The sequence below is a fragment of the Rhododendron vialii genome, chromosome 5a (assembly GCF_030253575.1).
Source record: "Rhododendron vialii isolate Sample 1 chromosome 5a, ASM3025357v1".
Lineage (NCBI taxonomy): Eukaryota > Viridiplantae > Streptophyta > Magnoliopsida > Ericales > Ericaceae > Rhododendron > Rhododendron vialii.
The window spans coordinates 31,792,820-31,813,083 of record NC_080561.1 but is presented as its reverse complement, the minus strand read 5'-3'; the positions used below and the strand labels follow the sequence as shown (position 1 = coordinate 31,813,083).

General features: G+C 37.4%; 1 protein-coding gene across 1 annotated transcript; it reads left to right on the top strand.

Annotated features, from left to right (window-relative positions):
- The first annotated feature begins 2,722 nt into the window (after positions 1–2,722).
- LOC131326994 (L-ascorbate oxidase homolog) lies at positions 2,723–5,413 on the top strand. Its single transcript, XM_058359937.1, has 2 exons — positions 2,723–4,436; positions 4,828–5,413. Exons 1-2 carry the CDS (start codon positions 3,046–3,048, stop codon positions 5,126–5,128), a joined length of 1,692 nt encoding a protein of 563 aa, XP_058215920.1. The 5' UTR covers positions 2,723–3,045; the 3' UTR covers positions 5,129–5,413.
- The last annotated feature ends 14,851 nt before the right edge of the window (positions 5,414–20,264 follow it).

Sequence of the window (20,264 nt, the reverse complement as noted above, 5' to 3'; positions counted from 1 at the left end):
GCTAATTAAATTGAGTTGTCTTACTTTTGCTATCAATTACCTTTATAGTAGGGGAAAAAAAAAAACCTTGACCAAAAAGAAAATATTTATACTGTACATTAGTGGTAGTATTGTCTAATACTAAAATATTTAGTGAAGTTTAAGAATCTCCTCGGTCAGTGAAGGTCAAGTTCTCGGCAAAAACTTGTCCATTGCCCATTTCTTGGGTTTTCCCAGAATACCCACAAGAAATGATGGTGATAACTTTCTTTGTCAAAAGCAAAAGGCTTTTTTTAAGGCCAAATCGGTAAATGCAGCAAATAGTTCACGTTATGTTTGGGGAGATGCACTATTTAATCAGTGGTACATAATCAATGTTCAATGAAGGACGAAAAAACTGTAGATATATTTTAAAGATTTCGAAGCTAATACTCATATAACTATGTGTGTAATTCAAAATATTTATGCAATATCCATCTAGTTCCACAGTTATCGTTAGTTACATGTTCTTTTGCCAGGAAAATCATCAACCAAAGGATCTCAATTCTCTCGAATCACGACCACCTCAAATGTGTACTAACCTTTTTCTTTCTTTCACCTACTTTCTTTGTTTCGATTTGTTTGTCCGCTTTTAGACTTTTGAATGTCTCAAAATGTTTGTCCCGATAACTTGTTGGATGAACCAAATTCCTTTTTTACCCTTTCTTTTTTGAATGTGAGTAACTTTTCGAAAAAGTTGAAGGGTAAAAGTTGGAAATTAGTATTTTTTTGGGTGTAACCACTATTACGTTCCCTTAAAAAGAAAAAAGAAGAAGTTGAATTTCCAAAATTGGATAAACAAATTGGGATGGTTGAGTATTATTTTGGGCCACAACCAAGTGCATGATTCGATGGAGGTGCTGCGAATTGTTGGAATATTATTATTATTAAAAGTTTCCAAAATTGATATTGTCATGCTACAATATATTCATGCCTCGTTATTGAGTTTATTGTTCATTATGATTTGGGAGGTTATGCATATTTCTGCAACCTCATTATATTGGCCATAATAGCCGTTTTACTATTGGTCTGTTATAGATTTGATGTTTCTCCAACCTCATTATATTGGCCATAATAGCCGTTTTATTATTGGTCTGTTACCTCCTAGAGAGGATAGACATAGGCGGAGGGATATAGAGACAAGAGTAGACAGTCGACTCTACTGGTTGCCAAATTTTCATAGAGATAAGTATAATTTTTATCCAATTTTTACTAATTTGACCCCACTTTGAATTTTTTTTCTCCAGCCCATATAAGGGTTTTGTTCTTAAGGAAACAAAATGAGTCAAAATGGAATCTCCACCCACAAAATTTCATCATGGATGTGCGTTCTAGTGAAGAGTTTTCCAATTTGAAAGGAATTAGTGACCTTGCGCAGAAGAGATATGGCATATTCCTCGATTTATAGTTCCTCGGTTTATAGGCTTCTTACTTTGGCAGTAGAGAGAGCATTTTCCGCTATAAAGATTGTAAAGAGTAGGCTTTGAAATCGTATGTATGACCAATGGATGCATGATAGTTTGGTTGTGTACATAGAGAAAGATGTTTTTGAAACTATTACAAAAGAGGCTATCATTCATCGTTTTCAAAGTATGAAAAATCGTTGAAATCAATTGTAAATCGAAGCTACATTTTGTTATTAATATATATCTATTTTTTGATTAACTTATTAATCCTAATTGTTTCTTTCAATTAGCAACTAGAAAAGTGAACTACACAGTACACATAGTTTAAATTTTCGACCCCACTTATCAAAAATCCTGGCTTCGCCATTGAGGATAGAGTTCCTATGAACATATTTTTTGATGGGCAAAGTCTATTTTGACCCCATGTGGTTATCGTCATGTGTGAATATTCTCCTCATGGTTCAAAATTGACCACATAACCTACCTGTGGTTTTGAAAATATGCGGATAGACTCCCTGCCGTCATGTTTTCCATCCATAGTAATTGATACAACATTAAAAGACCGATATACCCTCATCATGTCCCTTGATTCTTCTTATTTTTTAAATCTAACCACACCATCCCTTATACCAAATATTGAATCCAAACCGTTGATATTGTAAATTTTGACGAGTATTACATCTATGCCAAAATTCAAGTCAATCAAAAACTGAAAAGCTCATGGTCGAATCGATTTTGTTATGAAATTAAAATTTTAAATTTGAATTTACTAAAAATTAGATTACTGGGTTATTGATGCCTGATCGAGATGATTTTTTTATAGAGATACTCTATTCTTTATTAATACATTATGAACGACTCATGTTACATTCTAGAGGCGTGTGAGATACACCTCCGTTAATATGAATGAAAAACATGACGGCATGAAGTCTATTTGTACATTTTCTAAATTACATGTAGCTTATGTGATCAATTTTGAATTATGAGGAGGGTATCCGCACATGAGGATAACAACGTGGGGGTGAAAGTGGACTTTTCTGTATTTTCGACATGATTTATGGGCAATTTCGACCGGAACGGTTCTTTACCTCCTCGAGGGCGAGGCTGCGAACATTTTGTTGGATCTTCAAGTCATCAGTGTCTGCTAAAACCTTCAGGTCAAGAGGCTAGGCAAGAATGAGTTTTAAGGCAACGATTAACGCGCTTGAAAACATAATATGTACTAAAAATAGAAAAGAAGGAAACGGCAATGAATCCTTGTCTTTCCTTTATATCCATTAGTGCGCAAGAATTTGGGAGAGAGAGAGAGAGTGTCCGTCAAAAGAGGGGGACATATATAGAAGCGCGAGAAATGAAAGAGAGAGCGTATGGCAAGGAACCGTCGAGAAGAACGACAGACATGAATGGTAGGGAATAAACGGCTCTCATTTTCTTCACCCTCAAATGGAAGAATATCTTTTATATAAAGAGGTCTGAAAGATCAGTAATCCACCACCCACAATCACATCCTCCTGGGCATCCCTTCCACAGAACACCCAAGTAGTAATCTTGTTGGGAGAAGGAATTGAAACTCGAACGGATCGAAACAAACATTGTTGAGAGAGAGAGAGAGAGAGAGATAATGAGCAGTACTAGCAATGCTAGGTTGCCGTTGGCTCTTGTGACATTGTTATCCTGCCTCTTTGCCGCGACGGTCGTGGTTCAAGGAGAGGACCCATACTTGTTCTTCACATGGAACGTGACTTATGGCACCCTCTCCCCGCTCGGCGTCCCTCAACAAGTCATCCTCATCAACGGTCAGCTTCCGGGACCGACCATAAACTGCTCGTCCAACAACAACATCGTTGTCAACGTCTTTAACAACCTGGACGAGCCGTTCCTTCTCACGTGGAACGGTATCCAGCAGAGGAAGAACTCTTGGGAAGAAGGCTTGCCCGGAACCAGCTGCCCGATCCCGGCGGGGAGCAATTACACCTACCACTTCCAGGTCAAGGACCAGATCGGGACCTACTTTTACTACCCCACCACTTCCATCCACAGGGCTGCTGGTGGTTTCGGCAGCATCCGCGTCCACAGCCGCTTACTCATCCCGGTCCCTTTCCCGGACCCTGAAGACGAGTACGACGTCCTCATAGGTGATTGGTATAACACGAGCCTTTCGGCCTTGAAGAAGACCCTGGACACAGGCCGCCGATCCATTGGAAAGCCCAGTGGAGTGCTTATTAATGGCAAGAACAATGACGATGGTGGCGCCACGTTCACCATGAAGCCAGGGAAGACCTATAGGTACAGGTTCTGTAACGTGGGATTGAAAAACTCGATCAATGTCCGAATCCAAGGCCACTCGATGAAATTGGTGGAGATAGAGGGTTCGCACACGATCCAGAACGTGTACGATTCCCTCGATGTGCACCTGGGGCAATGCTTCTCGGTGCTGGTAACCGCTGACCAGGACCCGAAACAAGATTACTACATGGTGGCTTCGACTCGATTCACCAAGACAGTACTAACCGCAACGGCCACCATCACCTACGCCACGGGTAATGGCAAGGGGGCCCCAGCCTCACCGGTGCTGCCTGAGGCACCGGTCGGCTGGGCCTGGTCTCTCAACCAGTTCCGCTCGTTCCGCTGGAATCTCACTGCCAGCGCTGCACGGCCTAACCCGCAGGGCTCCTACCACTACGGGCAAATCAACATAACCCGTACCATCAAGCTTGTAAACTCGGCTACGAGTGTGGACGGCAAGCTACGGTACGCCATAAACGGAGTCTCCCACACGGACCCTGTTTCGGAAACTCCCATGAAGCTTGCTGAGTACTATGGCGTTGCAGATAAGGTTTTCAAATATAACATCATCGAAGATCAGCCAGCTGCCGATGGTAGCAAGATTACCACAGTGGCAACCAACGTGATTGATGCCACATTCCGAAATTTTGTAGAGATCATATTCGAGAACCATGAGAAGAGCATCCAGTCATGGCACTTGTCCGGTTATTCCTTCTTTCCCGTCGCGTAAGTTGGCTCTCTCTCTGTATGTATGTACTATTAATTTATGAACACCATCCGTCCCATTTTGGATGTCCACTTTTTGACTTTTTAACGTCCCAAATTGTTTCTGTTTTAAAAAGTTCAAGAACAAAGTCATACGAAAATACCCTTCTACCTTTCTGGTCTCTTGATCCGATGCGATAACTGCAAATTGAATTGGAGGACATTTTTGGAAAGTTCAATTTTGCGAAGTGTACTGATTATCTCCCCAACGGTTTTCCAAATCAGACAAACAAATTGGGACTGATGGAGTATATTACTTGACCTTTCCGCGAAAGTACAAAAGATAGTAGTTCTGTTTTCTCAGGATCTTGAATTATAGATGACAAGAACGTAGCATACTTTTGTTGTGCAGTATCGAACCGGGGACGTGGAGCCCAGAGAAGAGGAAGAACTACAACCTGTTGGACGCGGTGAGCAGGAACACGATCCAAGTGTACCCGAACTCGTGGGCAGCCATCATGACAACATTCGACAACGCAGGAATGTGGAACTTGAGGTCCATGGCATTGGATAGGCATTACTTGGGGCAGCAGCTCTACATCAGCGTCCTCTCCCCTGAACACTCTCTTCGCGACGAATATAACATCCCTGACACCGCCCTGCTGTGCGGAATCGTTCAACACTTGCCCAAGCCCGCGCCTTACTCCATCTAGCGAAACCATTCGTTTCATCTCGCGCGCACCCCCAGGCATTATAGATATAAGCCAACCACTATATTTTTTTTGGGAACAACTGAGCCTGCTAGCTAATTAGCTAGGAAGGCTCCCCACTGTCAACCTGCTTTGACATTTTTTGTATTTCGTTTTTTGTATACTCTATACTCTTTTTTCTCCTTATTTACGGGTTTAACTATGCATTTTGTAGTTCACTTTAAACGATACGTACGCTGGAACGTTTCCATGGAAGAGGTAATAAAATGCGATTGCTGTTTCTGCGTCTGCTTCTTGTGTTTTTTTTACTGAATAGCGACATATTCCTTTACATCCGCGTAAATTGGTGATTCGCTACCTAAAAACCTAACAAGGACGTCCCTCCCTATGCAGCCGCAGCAATATCAATCCGATCAGACACGAAGCAAACGAGTTGAAACCAAAATGAAGCAATTAACTAGTGCTAGAATAAGACGATTGTGATCGAACGACAATAACATACGATGCCATTCCAACATTGTCTTTTTTTCCCTTCTAGATCAACAACCACAACATTGTCGAGAGTCAAGACCTGGATCGGTAGCTTATGCAGCAGCGTCACCGCATGCATTTGTAGGTGTCACTGGACCCTATCAAGTTTCAAAACCTATCTACTAACGTATTCTATCTACATTCGTACATTTTTGCTCTAACTTTGCCGCTAAGCTTAACGTGGAATCGTGTCATGCTCAGAACCACAATGCAGACTTAGTAGTACTAAGGTATTCTGGTTATCCTTTTTCTTTCCTAAGCTTTATCATTTGATCTTTGAGTAATCTTTCGTGATCGAGAATTGCTCGAGGCAGAACTTAAACATTTCTAGAACCAAATCGGATTGTCTACAGTTGTCCTATATATATATATATATATATATTTTTTTTTTTTTTGAAATGGCAAAAATATTATTAAGGATAAACTCGATAATGGGTACATCGAGGAAGAAAGAAGAGAAGGGGGGAGGGACTTCCAACTAGAAGTTGAGAAGAGAAACAACAAAACTTGGTACAGTATACCAATTCAAACATCCAGAAACCATAAGGATTTCAGTCGCCTCCAAACCATCCTTCTATTCTAAGATTGATTGAAACTTTTATGTGAGGCCAAAACCAGCATAACCACCTCATTACCTCATTATTCAGTCATCAAAAACTTATACAGCATACTTCAATAAATTCGATGGACATCCAGTATCATCAATATCCTCAGTCATCAGCAATAAATCAAACCAAACCGAGCCTTACGTCCCAATCACTTGGGGTCGGCTACATGAATCCGTTTCCTCAGTCATCAGCAATAAGATGGGAAAAAACAGCAGCACACAATATCCGCAGAACCACAAGCATATCACAGCATTATATATCACCTTCTCTTAGCCCTCCATAGATTAGGAGTTGACAAGAGAGTAAAACTATTCAAGTTGCTGACAGAAACCATCAGTTACTACTCAGAGGGGGAAAGAAACAGACCAACCTTCGAGCATGAACAGCCCCAACTAGTTTAATCCTGGAAACAGCAGCCCAAAAACCAGCTCTTAGCCCTCCAAGATTTGGAGTTGAAAGATGAACAGAAATTTGCAACAGAAAAACAAGTTGCAACCCAATGATCTCTTAGCCCTCCACAGATTAGGAGTTGAAAGAGATGACATAACTCATAGACTAATAATCCTGAAAAGATTCAAAGCCCTCAAAAACATAGAAGTTGAAAGATTTCCAGCAACAACAAAGCTCTTCAAATTTTTACAGCATCCCATAACACCAGAAAACAGCTCAAAGATCTCTTCGCCCTCCAAAACTAGGAGTTGCAAAAGAGATCGATAAAATCACAGAAGCACCTGAGCCAGCAAGGGAGCCAGAAATAGACTCAGGACAAATGCAAGACAACTTTGTCCCACATCATAAGCAATCCTCCAGATGAACCTTCAGCCTCAGAAACTGCATATTCAACCTCACTATTCCCCCATATCCTCTGAATATTATTTGCCTCAAAGTGTTCCTCACTTTGTCCCACTCTTAAGGCCTTCAAATCGAATGTATCGCGTTCCCTTAGGACCGGACGACTGCTAGATCTTTACAAATTGATCTTGAAATCCACAAGTGTTAGTCCTTTCCTAAAGGTTTTACGGTCTTCAATCCCCCAAATCAACTATTAATTCTCTGTTCCAATACGTTACGTTCTTGCCTGAATGCCTTATTTTTTTGTCTAGACATGCTACAATTTTTCGAAGTTCCATCTAAAGTTTCAACTTTTGTCGATGCCATTGATGCGCGCAAATCCTTTTAGGGTATGTTTGGTTTGATGGGGAATGAAATTGACAATGGAATGGAATTGAGGTTGAAATGGAATTGGAATATCCTTTCCATTCTTAAGTTTGGTTGTACTTAGGAATAGCCATTCTCATCCACAATGGAAATGTGTGACAACAGTAGTTTTGGGAGTGGCAATAGTAATTTTGGAGTGATGATAGTGATTTTTGGAGTGGCAATAGTAATTTTCGGTGTGACAATAGTGAATTTTGGAGTGACATTAATAATTTTGGTGTGGCAAAGAAATAGAATGACAATTTCTTAATTTTTTGAGTGGAATAGCAATTCTTTTACTAAGATGCATAGTGATTCCATTTGGAATGATCATTCCATCATTTAATGGTGAACCAAACATGAGAATTTTTCATGGAATGACCATTCCATTTCAACGTTGATTCTATCAAACTAAACATACCCTTAAGTTATTCGGAGATAATTCCAAAGTAATAACAAAGTATTTTAATAAATACTAGTAATAAACAAGAAATGAGAGACATACATCAAAAAGGTCAAAAAACTTTTGGAAACATAAAATCTGATTTTGTGACTATTGAGTTCATTGTACTACTATTAAAAGACATATCAAATAAGAAACTTACATTATAATTTACTCCTCCCATTTCTAAATGAGAGTCCACTGTCACTTCTTCCTGCTATTTTTATCTTGTTTATATCTTTTAATTTATACTCCTTCCGTCCCTTTTTAAGTGTACTGCTTCGTAATTCCAACTTATTAAAAAGACATCATCATTATACCTTTCACATCAACTTTTTCCTCAACTTTCCCTACTTACCCATCATCATTATATTTTTACTTACTTACTTTTCAAAATGGAATCTACTTTTAGGGACAAAATAGATAATTCACCAACTTTTACTCACTAACTTTACAAAATGGACACTTATTAAGGGACAGCCCAAAATGAAATACCGGACTATAAATAAGGAACGGAGGGAGTAACATTTTTTATAATTAATTTTTTTTTCTAATAGAACTGATGGAGATCCATATTGAATATTTTAGCAGTACAGATTAAAACATATAAACAAATTTTTGAAGTGTCCGAAATAGTAACATAGACTCTCATTTAGGAACAAAGGGAGTAATTTAGACGCTGAGCGATTAAAAAGTTATTTTCTAAAAAAGAAAAAATAAATCATATTAGAAAATAGTTTATCAAAGACGGAAGAATTCAGATGTTAAACGACAAAGACTTTTTTTTTTAAAACCCAGTATACATTAAATTTATTCACTTGAATAATAAGAATAAGAATATTATTTTATCAAGGGGTTAGTCGCAAAAGGGTGAGACGGCTAGGGAAGCCACCAAAAACAAGAGGTCACATGTGACGTTTAGATGACGTTGTAACGCACATTTAAAAAATACTCCTACTTTAACAAGGAATAGGAATTTCTTTTTCTTATAAAAATAAAAAAGAAAGAGAAATAATTGGGAGCTGCTCTGGGTACATCAAGCTCTGTACAGACAGCATGCGAAACGCACTTTTGGGCTCATATTGGATTCCACAAAAATGATCAGAGTCCCTTATTTTATTGGAAATATTTTACTTGTTCTTGAGAAAAATCATTTGCATCCGATATCTGTAAGGATGTCTACAAAACATCCAACAAAATTTGGCTGGAATTCTAAAGCAAAGTTGAACGTTTTGTAAACACGAAGACTGATATCGGATGGAATATTTTAATTATGGGAACTATAAACAAAATATTTCAAACAAAATGAACGATTCCGATTATTTATAAAACCCAAAATGAGAGCTGCTAATGGTACAGCAGTGGGTGTACAGCAGCCCCGTACAGATGAGTTTTGCGCCCGTCTCGGGTCCCGCAAAGATGATCGGAGCCGCTCATTTTGTTCAAAACATATTGTTTAGGCTAAATTCTGAAGCAAAGTTGGATGATTCGTAAACGCCTTTTCCGATATCGGATTGAGATGATTTTTTACAGGGACCGTAAACAATATGTTTTGAACAAAATGAGCGGCTCCGATCATCTTTGCGGGACCCGAGACGGGCGCAAAACCCATCTGTACGGGGCTGCTGTACACCCACTGCTGTACCTCAATCTTTACCGACCCAAAATAGGCTCAAAAGCGTACTACGCGCACTGTCCGTACAGCGTTTGCTGTACCTATATTCTTTCCGTTTATTTACAGTGTGGGGGCCGTAGTTGATTTTTGGGCAGAAAAAAATTAAAAAGTGTAAAGAACAAAAGACAAGTTGTTCAGGCGTGAGTGTGCCGAAGGCCAGGAGCCAATTAGCTGATGGGAGGGCAAAGGGGCGCAACTTGAGCCCACCCCACTACCATTAGAGTCCAAAACTGAATGTCACTATCTAATGAGCGAGAAATTTTTGAATGCAAATAGGGTATTGTATACGTGGTACTCAGCGGAGAATTCTGGCCGTCCAAATGCGTTTTGGATTGTCCAAATCCAAAATAGTAGCCCCGGGTCAGTCTAGATCCAAAATAGGATATTGTATACATGGTATCGGGCAGAAAATCCGGGCCATCAAAATGTGTTTTGAACGGTCTAGATCCAAAACAGTAGCCCCGGGTTAGTCCGGTTGGTTAGAAGGTTTCCTCTTTATACGATCGACCCGTGTTCAGTTTTTGGATTTAGGTCTGGAGAAATTATTTTCTTTTCAATTTCTTGGTCACGACATGAATAGTCTACCTTCGATCTTATTGGAGAAAGAATTAATTACGGTATGTGTAAACTGAGTCAGATAACCGTCGGGAAAAAAGCCAGAACAGTGAAGAGTTCTGTTTGTACTTTTGTAATGCTTCTCTGGATTAACAAACAAGTTAGGGCTTATAAAAACAAAACAAAAAAAACAAGTTAGGACCACACTCTACCATATATACAAGTGGAAATTGGATACTGCTACTTGGCTTGAAATGTCCAGAACTGTCAAAATTTATACTCCCATCTTTCCATTTTTATTGTCTATTATTCTGTTTGTTTTTTTGTTTTTTTTTATATCTTTTGCCTATATCTTTTAGTGCGGATCTTAGAAAATATGCAATAAGAATCTTGTTTGATATATCTCAATTAGTTCTATAATACAAAATTTTTAAAATTATGAAAAATGTAACGACCCGGATTTTTGACATAATTTTTTTAATACAAATTTATATTATTAAAATTTTAATTTAATAATTAATTAGATTGAATAATTAAAATATATTATTACGTGTACAATTGATATTATTTGAGTTATTGTTTAAGATATATATTTAAACTTTAGATATATAGGAAATTAGGAATTCATATTCATCTCTTATCTTTCCTATCTAAATCCTAACTAGAACTCTATTCAAACTAACTCTCCACTCCTCTCTCATCCTATACATATATGCGTCTGTTTGGACCATATATTCACCGCCCGTCGATAATCGACCGAAGGGTGGCGATTATGGAAATGCAACCTATTTTATTATTATTAGAATTGGTATTTGTATTTGTATTTTAAATAACATGTGCAGGACACTTGGCGTACTCTATTTACTTGGAGGTTAAAAAGACACTTGGCTTGTTCTTACACATTTGGAAGTTAAAATGACACTTGTCATGCTCCTACACATTTGAAGGGAAGTGGAAAGTTATTTGGACAAGTGGAAGCAAAGAAAAGAATAAAGAGTAGTGGGAAGTTTGGAAGTTATTTCCTGCACATCTTTGTTTTTCTATAAATAGCCTTTTTAGGCTTCATTGTAAGGACACACAAACAACGCCAATCAGGCCTTTATCTTTTCTTTTCTAGGAGTAGAATTAACTTGTAATTGTTCACTCAATCTTCTCGATTGATTGTTCTTCTACTTTGAGGGTTAATAAAGTCCATTTTGTTAATCTTCTTCCATACTTCATCCACTTCATTGTTTGTTTCCAAAGAAGTCCTGAAATACGGCAAGGAACCAAACTCCACTTTTCACATCCACATTCCAGCAAGCTTTACAATACGATTTCCCGTCGATTATACGTCGATTGGAAAGAAAACAAGAATTTTTGGTAACAATTTTGGCGCTAGAAGGAGGGCTCATTACTAATTTGGAAGTGAGCAATGGCACCAAATGGCTCAGAGATTGAATCGTCTGACTTGATTCAACGATTTGCGAGGGTTTTAAATGATCTAGAGAGTGAAATAGCCAAAACATTGATGGCTATGTTTAAAGTTGCAATGGCTCGAAATCAGCCAATAATGGAAGTACCAATTAACGTAAACGTTAACCTTGGACAAAGCAGTGGATGTCCAAATCATGTTACTGAGTTACATTTTTCTCAAGTATTTGAAAATTCAATTTTTGAACCTAGGCCTAGCCCAACAAGGCCAACGGATTTTTATCAACCACTTCCAAATACTAGTGGAAGTAATGGGGTTGGAAGTCAATGTGGTAATGACCAAAATGAAACCATTCCCATTGGTTTCAAAGTACCGCATGGATTTGGTACTAATCAAAGTCAATATGTGCCTCTTATGGCACACTACACATCAACCACAAGAACCCAAAAATTATTTGTACAATTATTGATCAACAATATTCGGAAGAGGTATGGATTTTTTAGAAGCCATCTATATTGGTATCCGTATTGGTTTTGGTTGAAACATGCCCAATTTTGGTTAAAAGGTATAGATAATGTTCATTGCTTTTCTACAATTTTTGGCAAATATAAGTGGCCAATTTGGCTACAGTTTTGTCTGTGTCATTACTAAATCTGAAGTAATGGTGGAGATCGATGTGAAAATGAAAGCCTTGCACATAAGGCTTGAGTAATTTGCGAAAACGGAATAACGGCCATGTGTTGGCCAATTTTGGGATCGCTCTGGAAAAAGGAAAAGAGCCAACAGAAATGGATAATGGCTTGATTAAATAATGGCCAATTCTTAACTCTGTTTGCATATATGGTTGATTTCTGGAAAAAGCAAGATCAAATATTAATAAAAGCCTCACAAGGCTTGACAATTTATTCATGCAAAGAAAAGCCATTCGTTGGCTAATTCTCAGTGGTTTACATCAGAAAAGAACCAAAACTGTTTACCGTCGTGCATTGAAAAATTTCGACAGAAACTGTGACTATTTAATTGAAAGCGTGATCAATGTTGTCTTTGCCTCTTGCTAAGATTTGTCGTTTATAAAGGTTGAACATTAATTCAAGCAACCTGTGGGCTTTATAGCCATGAACATTAAAATATAGAAAGCCATAACTGTGGTTCTGAAAAGTTTTGCCTTTGAATGAGGCAAAAAATTCTTCAAGTTCATCTTTTGAACAATTCGTTTTCCGATAAAACAAAATAATAATGGCTTATATTTATACACACGTCTATATTGTTTAAGGATGTGGAGGAGAAACAGAAGCCAATAATGAAAATGGCTCGCTCTTATATTTGGCCAAAGATAGGCCAATGGCTACTCAATAAATTTTTCGGTCCAGATTTTACAAGAAAATCAGAACACATGTGGCCAATTATGAAATGAGAAATAGCCCTCTTTTGATATGGAATTTGCATGGGGGGCAAACTCAAGCCAAATTACGCAATGTAAATGGCTTTGGTGTTGAAACTCAACGGGAGTTGAATATAATTCGACAGAAAAGTCTTGCAAGGCTTGAACAATTTATGGGCAAAGAAAGCCATTTGTTGGCCTGTTCAATGCTCGGAAGAAGGATAAGACCATTACGGCCTATCCCATACGGATATCTTCTCCGATTAAAAACGAATCGACAGAGAATCCTCCCCAACCTCAGCCGTTCTATCGATTGCCTTCTATCTGTTGTTAATATGAATAAAAGACAAAAGGGTTACGTCGGCCATGCATTGGCCATTTATTGGACCATTCTGGGTTGGAAAATTTTGGAATCGACAAAGGTCCAATGGGAATGAGTCGAAGCCATGTGTGGTATGTAGATGTTTGGCCTTAAATCTGTACACAAAAAAAAGGTTCTTAATCAATTACGTACACGGCAAGATGTAGACGGTTATCTTTTAAAGGCCCTCATGGCTTTGTTTGGAAAGGCAGAATACTCAAAAGAATGCCAGAAAACAAAAGTAGGGATTATGATTTTGGGCGCTACTCATGATCTTAAAAGGCCTTCTAGTTTATGATTGTACTGTTTTAAAAGAGGCCATGGTTTATCATTAGAGATTGGAAAATTTTGAAAGGTCTTGTTGGCATCTACATCTTCATCCAGATTTTAGTAAGTATGATTGAAATGAGAAATAATCCTCTTTTGATATCGAGTTTGCATGAGGGGCAAACTCATCTTTCGAAGAGCCAATGTGGCTCGAAAGTGTGAAACTCAAAGCAAGTCAAGTTATGAGGATAATTAGACTAGAGTTTTTAATTTAGACCATAAATAGTCGATGTACAAAATGATCCACTATGGGTTCATGCATGGATATTATAAAAGCAGATTCTCATCAATTGGCATGCATATAGGCTTCGTTGAGTAAATGTATTCAATCCACGTGCTATTAAATTCTGTAATTAGACCCAGTTACCCATGGTTTTTGTTACCGTTGATGGGAATACTCTTACGTCGATAATGGACAAGGCTAAGGAAGTTGATGCCTAATAGTATGTCTATGATATGCTTAGACCATATTTCCTGTTTTCCTTCAGTAATCAGTAGGATATATAGGTGAAGCAAACTAATCGACGGAAGCAATATTATCTCATCATTATCGACAGAGGGAATATTGCCTCTTAAAAGTCAAACTTGGTTTTCGACGGCAGAATTCAGCCTTGAAGGCTTTGTTCAGCCAAAAAGTAAAAAGATTGGTGTAAAATTTATCTAAAAACGCTTCGAGAGTTGGGGGGCAAATGTTTACACCGTATAGAGTAAATACCCGTCGATATAGACAGAGGGGTGATTTAAAACGTACTAGTTCATTATTCACTTGGGTTACGTTAGCACTTCACCCAAATGAATAAGGGGGGCATTGTTTGGACCATATATTCACCGCCCGTCGATAATCGACCGAAGGGTGGCGATTATGGAAATGCAACCTATTTTATTATTATTAGAATTGGTATTTGTATTTGTATTTTAAATAACATGTGCAGGACACTTGGCGTATCTCTATTTACTTGGAGGTTAAAAAGACACTTGGCTTGTTCTTACACATTTGGAAGTTAAAATGACACTTGTCATGCTCCTACACATTTGAAGGGAAGTGGGAAGTTATTTGGACAAGTGGAAGCAAAGAAAAGAATAAAGAGTAGTGGGAAGTTTGGAAGTTATTTCCTGCACATCTTTGTTTTTCTATAAATAGCCTTTTTAGGTTTCATTGTAAGGACACACAAACAACGCCAATCAGGCCTTTATCTTTTCTTTTCTAGGAGTAGAATTAACTTGTAATTGTTCACTCAATCTTCTCGATTGATTGTTCTTCTACTTTGAGGGTTAATAAAGTCCATTTTGTTAATCTTCTTCCATACTTCATCCACTTCATTGTTTGTTTCCAAAGAAGTCCTGAAATACGGCAAGGAACCAAACTCCACTTTTCACATCCACATTCCAGCAAGCTTTACAATACGATTTCCCGTCGATTATACGTCGATTGGAAAGAAAACAAGAATTTTTGGTAACAGCGTCCACATACATTCTCACATTATACATAAACGCGTCCACATATATTCTTATCTTATACATATACGCATCCACATACATTAGATTAAAGAAAATCCCACCAAATGTGGCACTTCTCCTCTATCTCTCTTATCATTATCAGTATCTTCCTCATTCACTCTCCTTCCCCATTCTACCACCTCCACACTTATCCTCACATTCTCACTACCTTATTCTCTCCCATTATACATACCCACATAAATTCAAAAATTGAACACTAGTATATTATTTCACTTTCAATTCTATTATTGAGTCTAGAATAGAGAGAGAGAGAGAGAGAGAGAGAGAGAGAGAGAGAGAGAGAGACGGATTTCTATGCTGCCGCCGCCGTCTTTTTCATTTTACCGAAATCGTCCGCAAACTAGTACCCGCTCTTCCAGCCGGATTTAAGGTAGAATAATTGCTTTCTATTTTCTCCTAAGTTTTAAATAATTTCTATATGATGAATTTGAAAAGTTATAATGGAATTTATCATACTCACGAATCAAACCAGAAGTACTCTGTTTTCTAAAAAATTGAAAACCGAAGGCTACTGTAGCATGCATGTTTTTCTTTTAAAGTGAGATATTATGAAATTGCAGTTTGCCCCCTGAATATACTTTAGCTCTCAATTTGAACCTAAACTATGTGGTTGATTTATTTTTAGTAGAATAAGCGCATGCTATAATTAATTAATTTACTTGTTCAACGAATCTTAAGGGCATTGGTTCAATCATAAAATATTATGTGTTTACTTACTCGTACAATATTATTTGATATGTACTTTTTATATCATTGAAATGTACTATGTTATGAATCGAGTTGTTATTCATTGTATCATGTTGTTTATGTTGGAATGGGTTTGGGTTCATGGTGGTTTCGAGTAGTGAACACGTAGGCATGGTTAAGTAAAGGATAAAATGGTAAAGTTGATTGAGGATGTTGGGTGCCGGTAAAGGACCCTAGTACGGTAAAGTACTTTTAGTTGAGTTGGGGAACGGTAAAAGACCCCGAGTACGGTAAAGTACTCAGAGTGTGTGGAGGACGGTAAAGGACTCCGGGTACAGTATTTGGGATACGGTAAAGGATCCTAAATACGGTACAGTACCCAATGTGTGTGTGGAGGAAGGTAAAGGACTCCGGATACAGTATTTGGGATACGGTAAAGGATCCTAAATACGGTACAGTACCCAGTATGTGTGTGGAGGACGGTAAAGGACTCCGGGTACAGTATTTGGGATACGGTAAAGGATCCTAAATACGGTACAGTACCCAGTGTGTGTGTGGAGGACGATAAAGGACTCCGGGTACAGTATTTGAGATACGGTAAATGATCCTAAATACGGTACAGTACCCAGTGTGTGTGGAGGACGGTAAAGGACTCGGGGTACAGTATTTTGGAAAATGGTAAAGGATCCTTAAATACGGTATAGTACCCAGTGTATAGATTAGGGGTATGGTAAAGTACCCAGTGCGTAGAGTTGGGAGACGGTAAAGGATCCTGACAATGAGATAGTGCGACCGCTAATGCTGAGTTGTCATGGTGAGGTGTTCCTTTATTATGATTGTAAGCGAATCCAAACTGAATACATAATTTAGTAGTATTCGCTTAGAACCCTGGTGCAGGACAAATAAAGGGAGAGTTATTCCATGGGACGGTCAAAGTTAATGGATATGGGAGGAAAGGACCTTATGGAAAGGATCCTTAGATTTCATGTAAGATAATGGATAGTAAAGGAAAGGGCGATGCGTTATTATTCTGTACCTCTTATGAATTGATATATTGTTGATCTGCTAAATATAGAGTAAGGGGTAGGTAGGATTGGGATTATTCTACTGGGTGAATTATCGCTCACGGATACGTTTGTATCCTGGTAAATCGTTTGCTTCGGCGATCAATTTGCTAGAGGGTGCAGGGTTCAATGGTGGAGCTGTTTGACACAGGAAGAATACCAAGAGCGAAGACCAAGTATGCTTGAGATCTGAATCAAGACTAGAGTTGCTCTGAAGATATTTAAATAAAATGTTGGATTTTTTTTGTTGTATTTTTTTTTTAATGTACATTTTGTATAACGACAAATAGGGACCTAGTAGTTTATAAAATTCAATGTATTTTAGGGTTAATGCTTTCGAAATTCTTTAAAAAATCGGGGCGTTACAGAATAGTATCAGAGAATAGGTTCAACTCTCGGCTTTGGGTAGATTGGGTAGATCACTTTCCGAGAGCGTCAACCTGAGTTACTAGTTGTGGTTATTACTTATTTTAAATCTAAACTATAAGTACTATTTAGCCGTTGTTCAACTTAGACTTCGAGAGCGCACTGAGAGAAACATAGGTCTTACTTGCTTGACTTTTATGTGATACGTTACCTACTTTTGTGAGGTTACTTGTATAGTTAAATATTAGTATGATTCTATATATGTAATCAACTACTTGTACTATAAGTCGGAGAGTATGATGTGAAACAAACAAAAAAAATGGTAGGACCCCTCGTTAAAATGGACCCTATTATGTTAGCCTCATTCGATTAGTTTTGCATAAATCCACCAAGCGAATACAAGTTTTGTTACTTTATAATCTTAAAAAAAAAAAAATTAACTTTTCAGGAATTTTTCTAATGAAATGAGTGCAGTGCTGTCGTTTGACTCCAATGGTTTTAAGATCAAAAAATAATAATTTGAAAACTATAATTTCATGTTTGTGATCAAAATTAATTTTTATGAAAAACTTTTATTTGACATACGGTTACTTATCATCCTTAATCTCTTTGAACAAATGTATTTTTGGAATCTAAATATATCTTTCAGGGATTCTTAAAATGGATTCTTTTTCAAAAAAAAAAAAAAAAAAAAAAAAAAAATATATATATATATATATATATATATATATATATATATATATAAACTTTGAAAATATCTTTTATCAACGTAAATGAGTTATAATTTTTTTTTAAAGCTTAACAACATCCGTATATGATCTAACCAACATGACAAATCTCGACATCATATTAGGAATAGATTGATGTTCGTATTTTTATTTTAAAGGGGATAGAATGCAACAACCCGTATATTCTTTATTTTGAAAAAAAAAATTATTGTTTTAGTTTGAAATTCGTAAACACACAATTTCGAGGACGAAATTATTTTAAGGAGGATAGAATGTAACGATCCGAATTTTTGACCTAATTTTTTTTAATACAAATTTATATTGTTAAATTTCTAATTTAATAATTAATTAGATTGAATAATTAAAATATATTATTACGTGTACAATTGATATTATTTGCGTTATTGTTTAAGATATATATTTAAACTTTAGATATACAGGAAATTAAGGATTCATATTCATCTCTTATCTTTCCTATCTAAATCCTAACTAGAACTCTATTCAAACTAACTCTCCACTCCTCTCTCATCCTATACATATATGCGTCCACATACATTCTCACATTATACATAAACGCGTCCACATATATTCTTATCTTATACATATACGCGTCCACATACATTAGATTAAAGAAAATCCTACCAAATGTGGCACTTGTCCTCTATCTCTCTTATCATTATCAGTATCTTTCTCATTCACTTTCCTTCCCCATTCTACCACTTCCACACTTATCTTTTCACATTCTCACTACCTTATTCTCTCCCATTACACATACCCACATAAATCCAAAAATTGAACACCAGTATATTATTTCACTTTCAATTCTATTATTGAGTCTAGAATATAGAGAGAGAGAGAGAGAGAGATTTCTATGCTGCCGCCGCCATCTTTTTCATTTTACCGAAATCGTCCGCAAAGTAGTACCCGCTCTTCCGGCCGAATTTAAGGTAGAATAATTGCTTCCCTATTTTCTCCTAAGTATTAAATAATTTCTATATGATGAATTTGAAAAATTATAATGGAATTTATCATACTCGCGAATCAAACCAGAAGTACTCCGTTTTCTAAAAAACTGAAAACCGAAGGCTACTGTAGCATGCATGTTTTTCTTTTAAAGTGAGATATTATGAAATTGCAGTTTGCCCCCTGAATATACTTTAGCTCTCAATTTGAACCTAAACTATGTGGTTGATTTATTTTTAGTAGAATAAGCGCATGCTATAATTAATTAATTTACTTGTTCAACGAATCTTAAGGGCATTGGTCCAATCATAAAATATTATGTGTTTACTTACTCGCACAATATTATTTGATATGTACTTTTTATCTCATTGAAATGTATTATGTTATGAATCGAGCTGTTATTCATTGTATCATGTTGTTTATGTTGGAATGGGTTTGGGTTCATGGTGATTTCGAGTAGTGAACACGTAGACATTGTTAAGTAAAATATAAAATGGTAAAGTTGATTGAGGATGTTGGGTGCCGGTAAAGGACCCTAGTACGGTAAAGTACTTTTAGTTGAGTTGGGGAACGGTAAAAGACTCCAAGTACGGTAAAGTACTCAGAGTGTGTGGAGGACGGTAAAGGACTCCGGGTACAGTATTTGGGATACAGTAAAGGATCCTAAATACGGTACAGTACCCAGTGTGTGTGCAGAAAGGTAAAGGACTCCGGATACAGTATTTGAGATATAGTAAAGGATCCTAAATACGGTACAGTACCCAGTGTGTGTGTGCAGGAAGGTAAAGGACTCCGGATACAGTATTTGAGATACGGTAAAGGATCCTAAATACGGTACAGTACCCAGTGTGTGTGTGGAGGATGGTAAAGGACTCCGAGTACATTATTTGGGATACGGTAAATGATCCTAAATACGGTACAGTACCCAGTGTGTGTGTGGAGAACGGTAAAGGACTCCGGGTACAGTATGTTGGAAAACGGTAAAGGATCCTTAAATACGGTATAGTACCCAGTGTATAGATTAGGGGTATGGTAAAGTACCCAGTGTGTAGAGTTGGGAGACGGTAAAGGACCCTGACAATGAGATAGTGCGACCGCTAATGCTGAGTTGTCATGGTGAGTTATTCCTTTATTATGGTTGTAATCGAATCCAGACTGGATACATAATTTAGTAGTATTCGCTTAGAACCCTGGTGCAGGACAAATAAAGGGAGAGTTATTCCATGGGACGGTCAAAGTTAGTGGATATGGAAGGAAATGACCTTATGAAAAGGATCCTTAGATTTCATGTAAGATAATGGATAGTAAAGGAAAGGGCGATG

Coding starts and splice junctions, on each gene's coding strand:
- LOC131326994 (XM_058359937.1), top strand. CDS start 3,046: ATGAGCAGTACTAGCAATGCTAGGTTGCCGTTGGCTCTTGTGACATTG. Junction 4,437..4,827: donor TATTCCTTCTTTCCCGTCGC/GTAAGTTGGCTC, acceptor TTTGTTGTGCAG/TATCGAACCGGGGACGTGGA.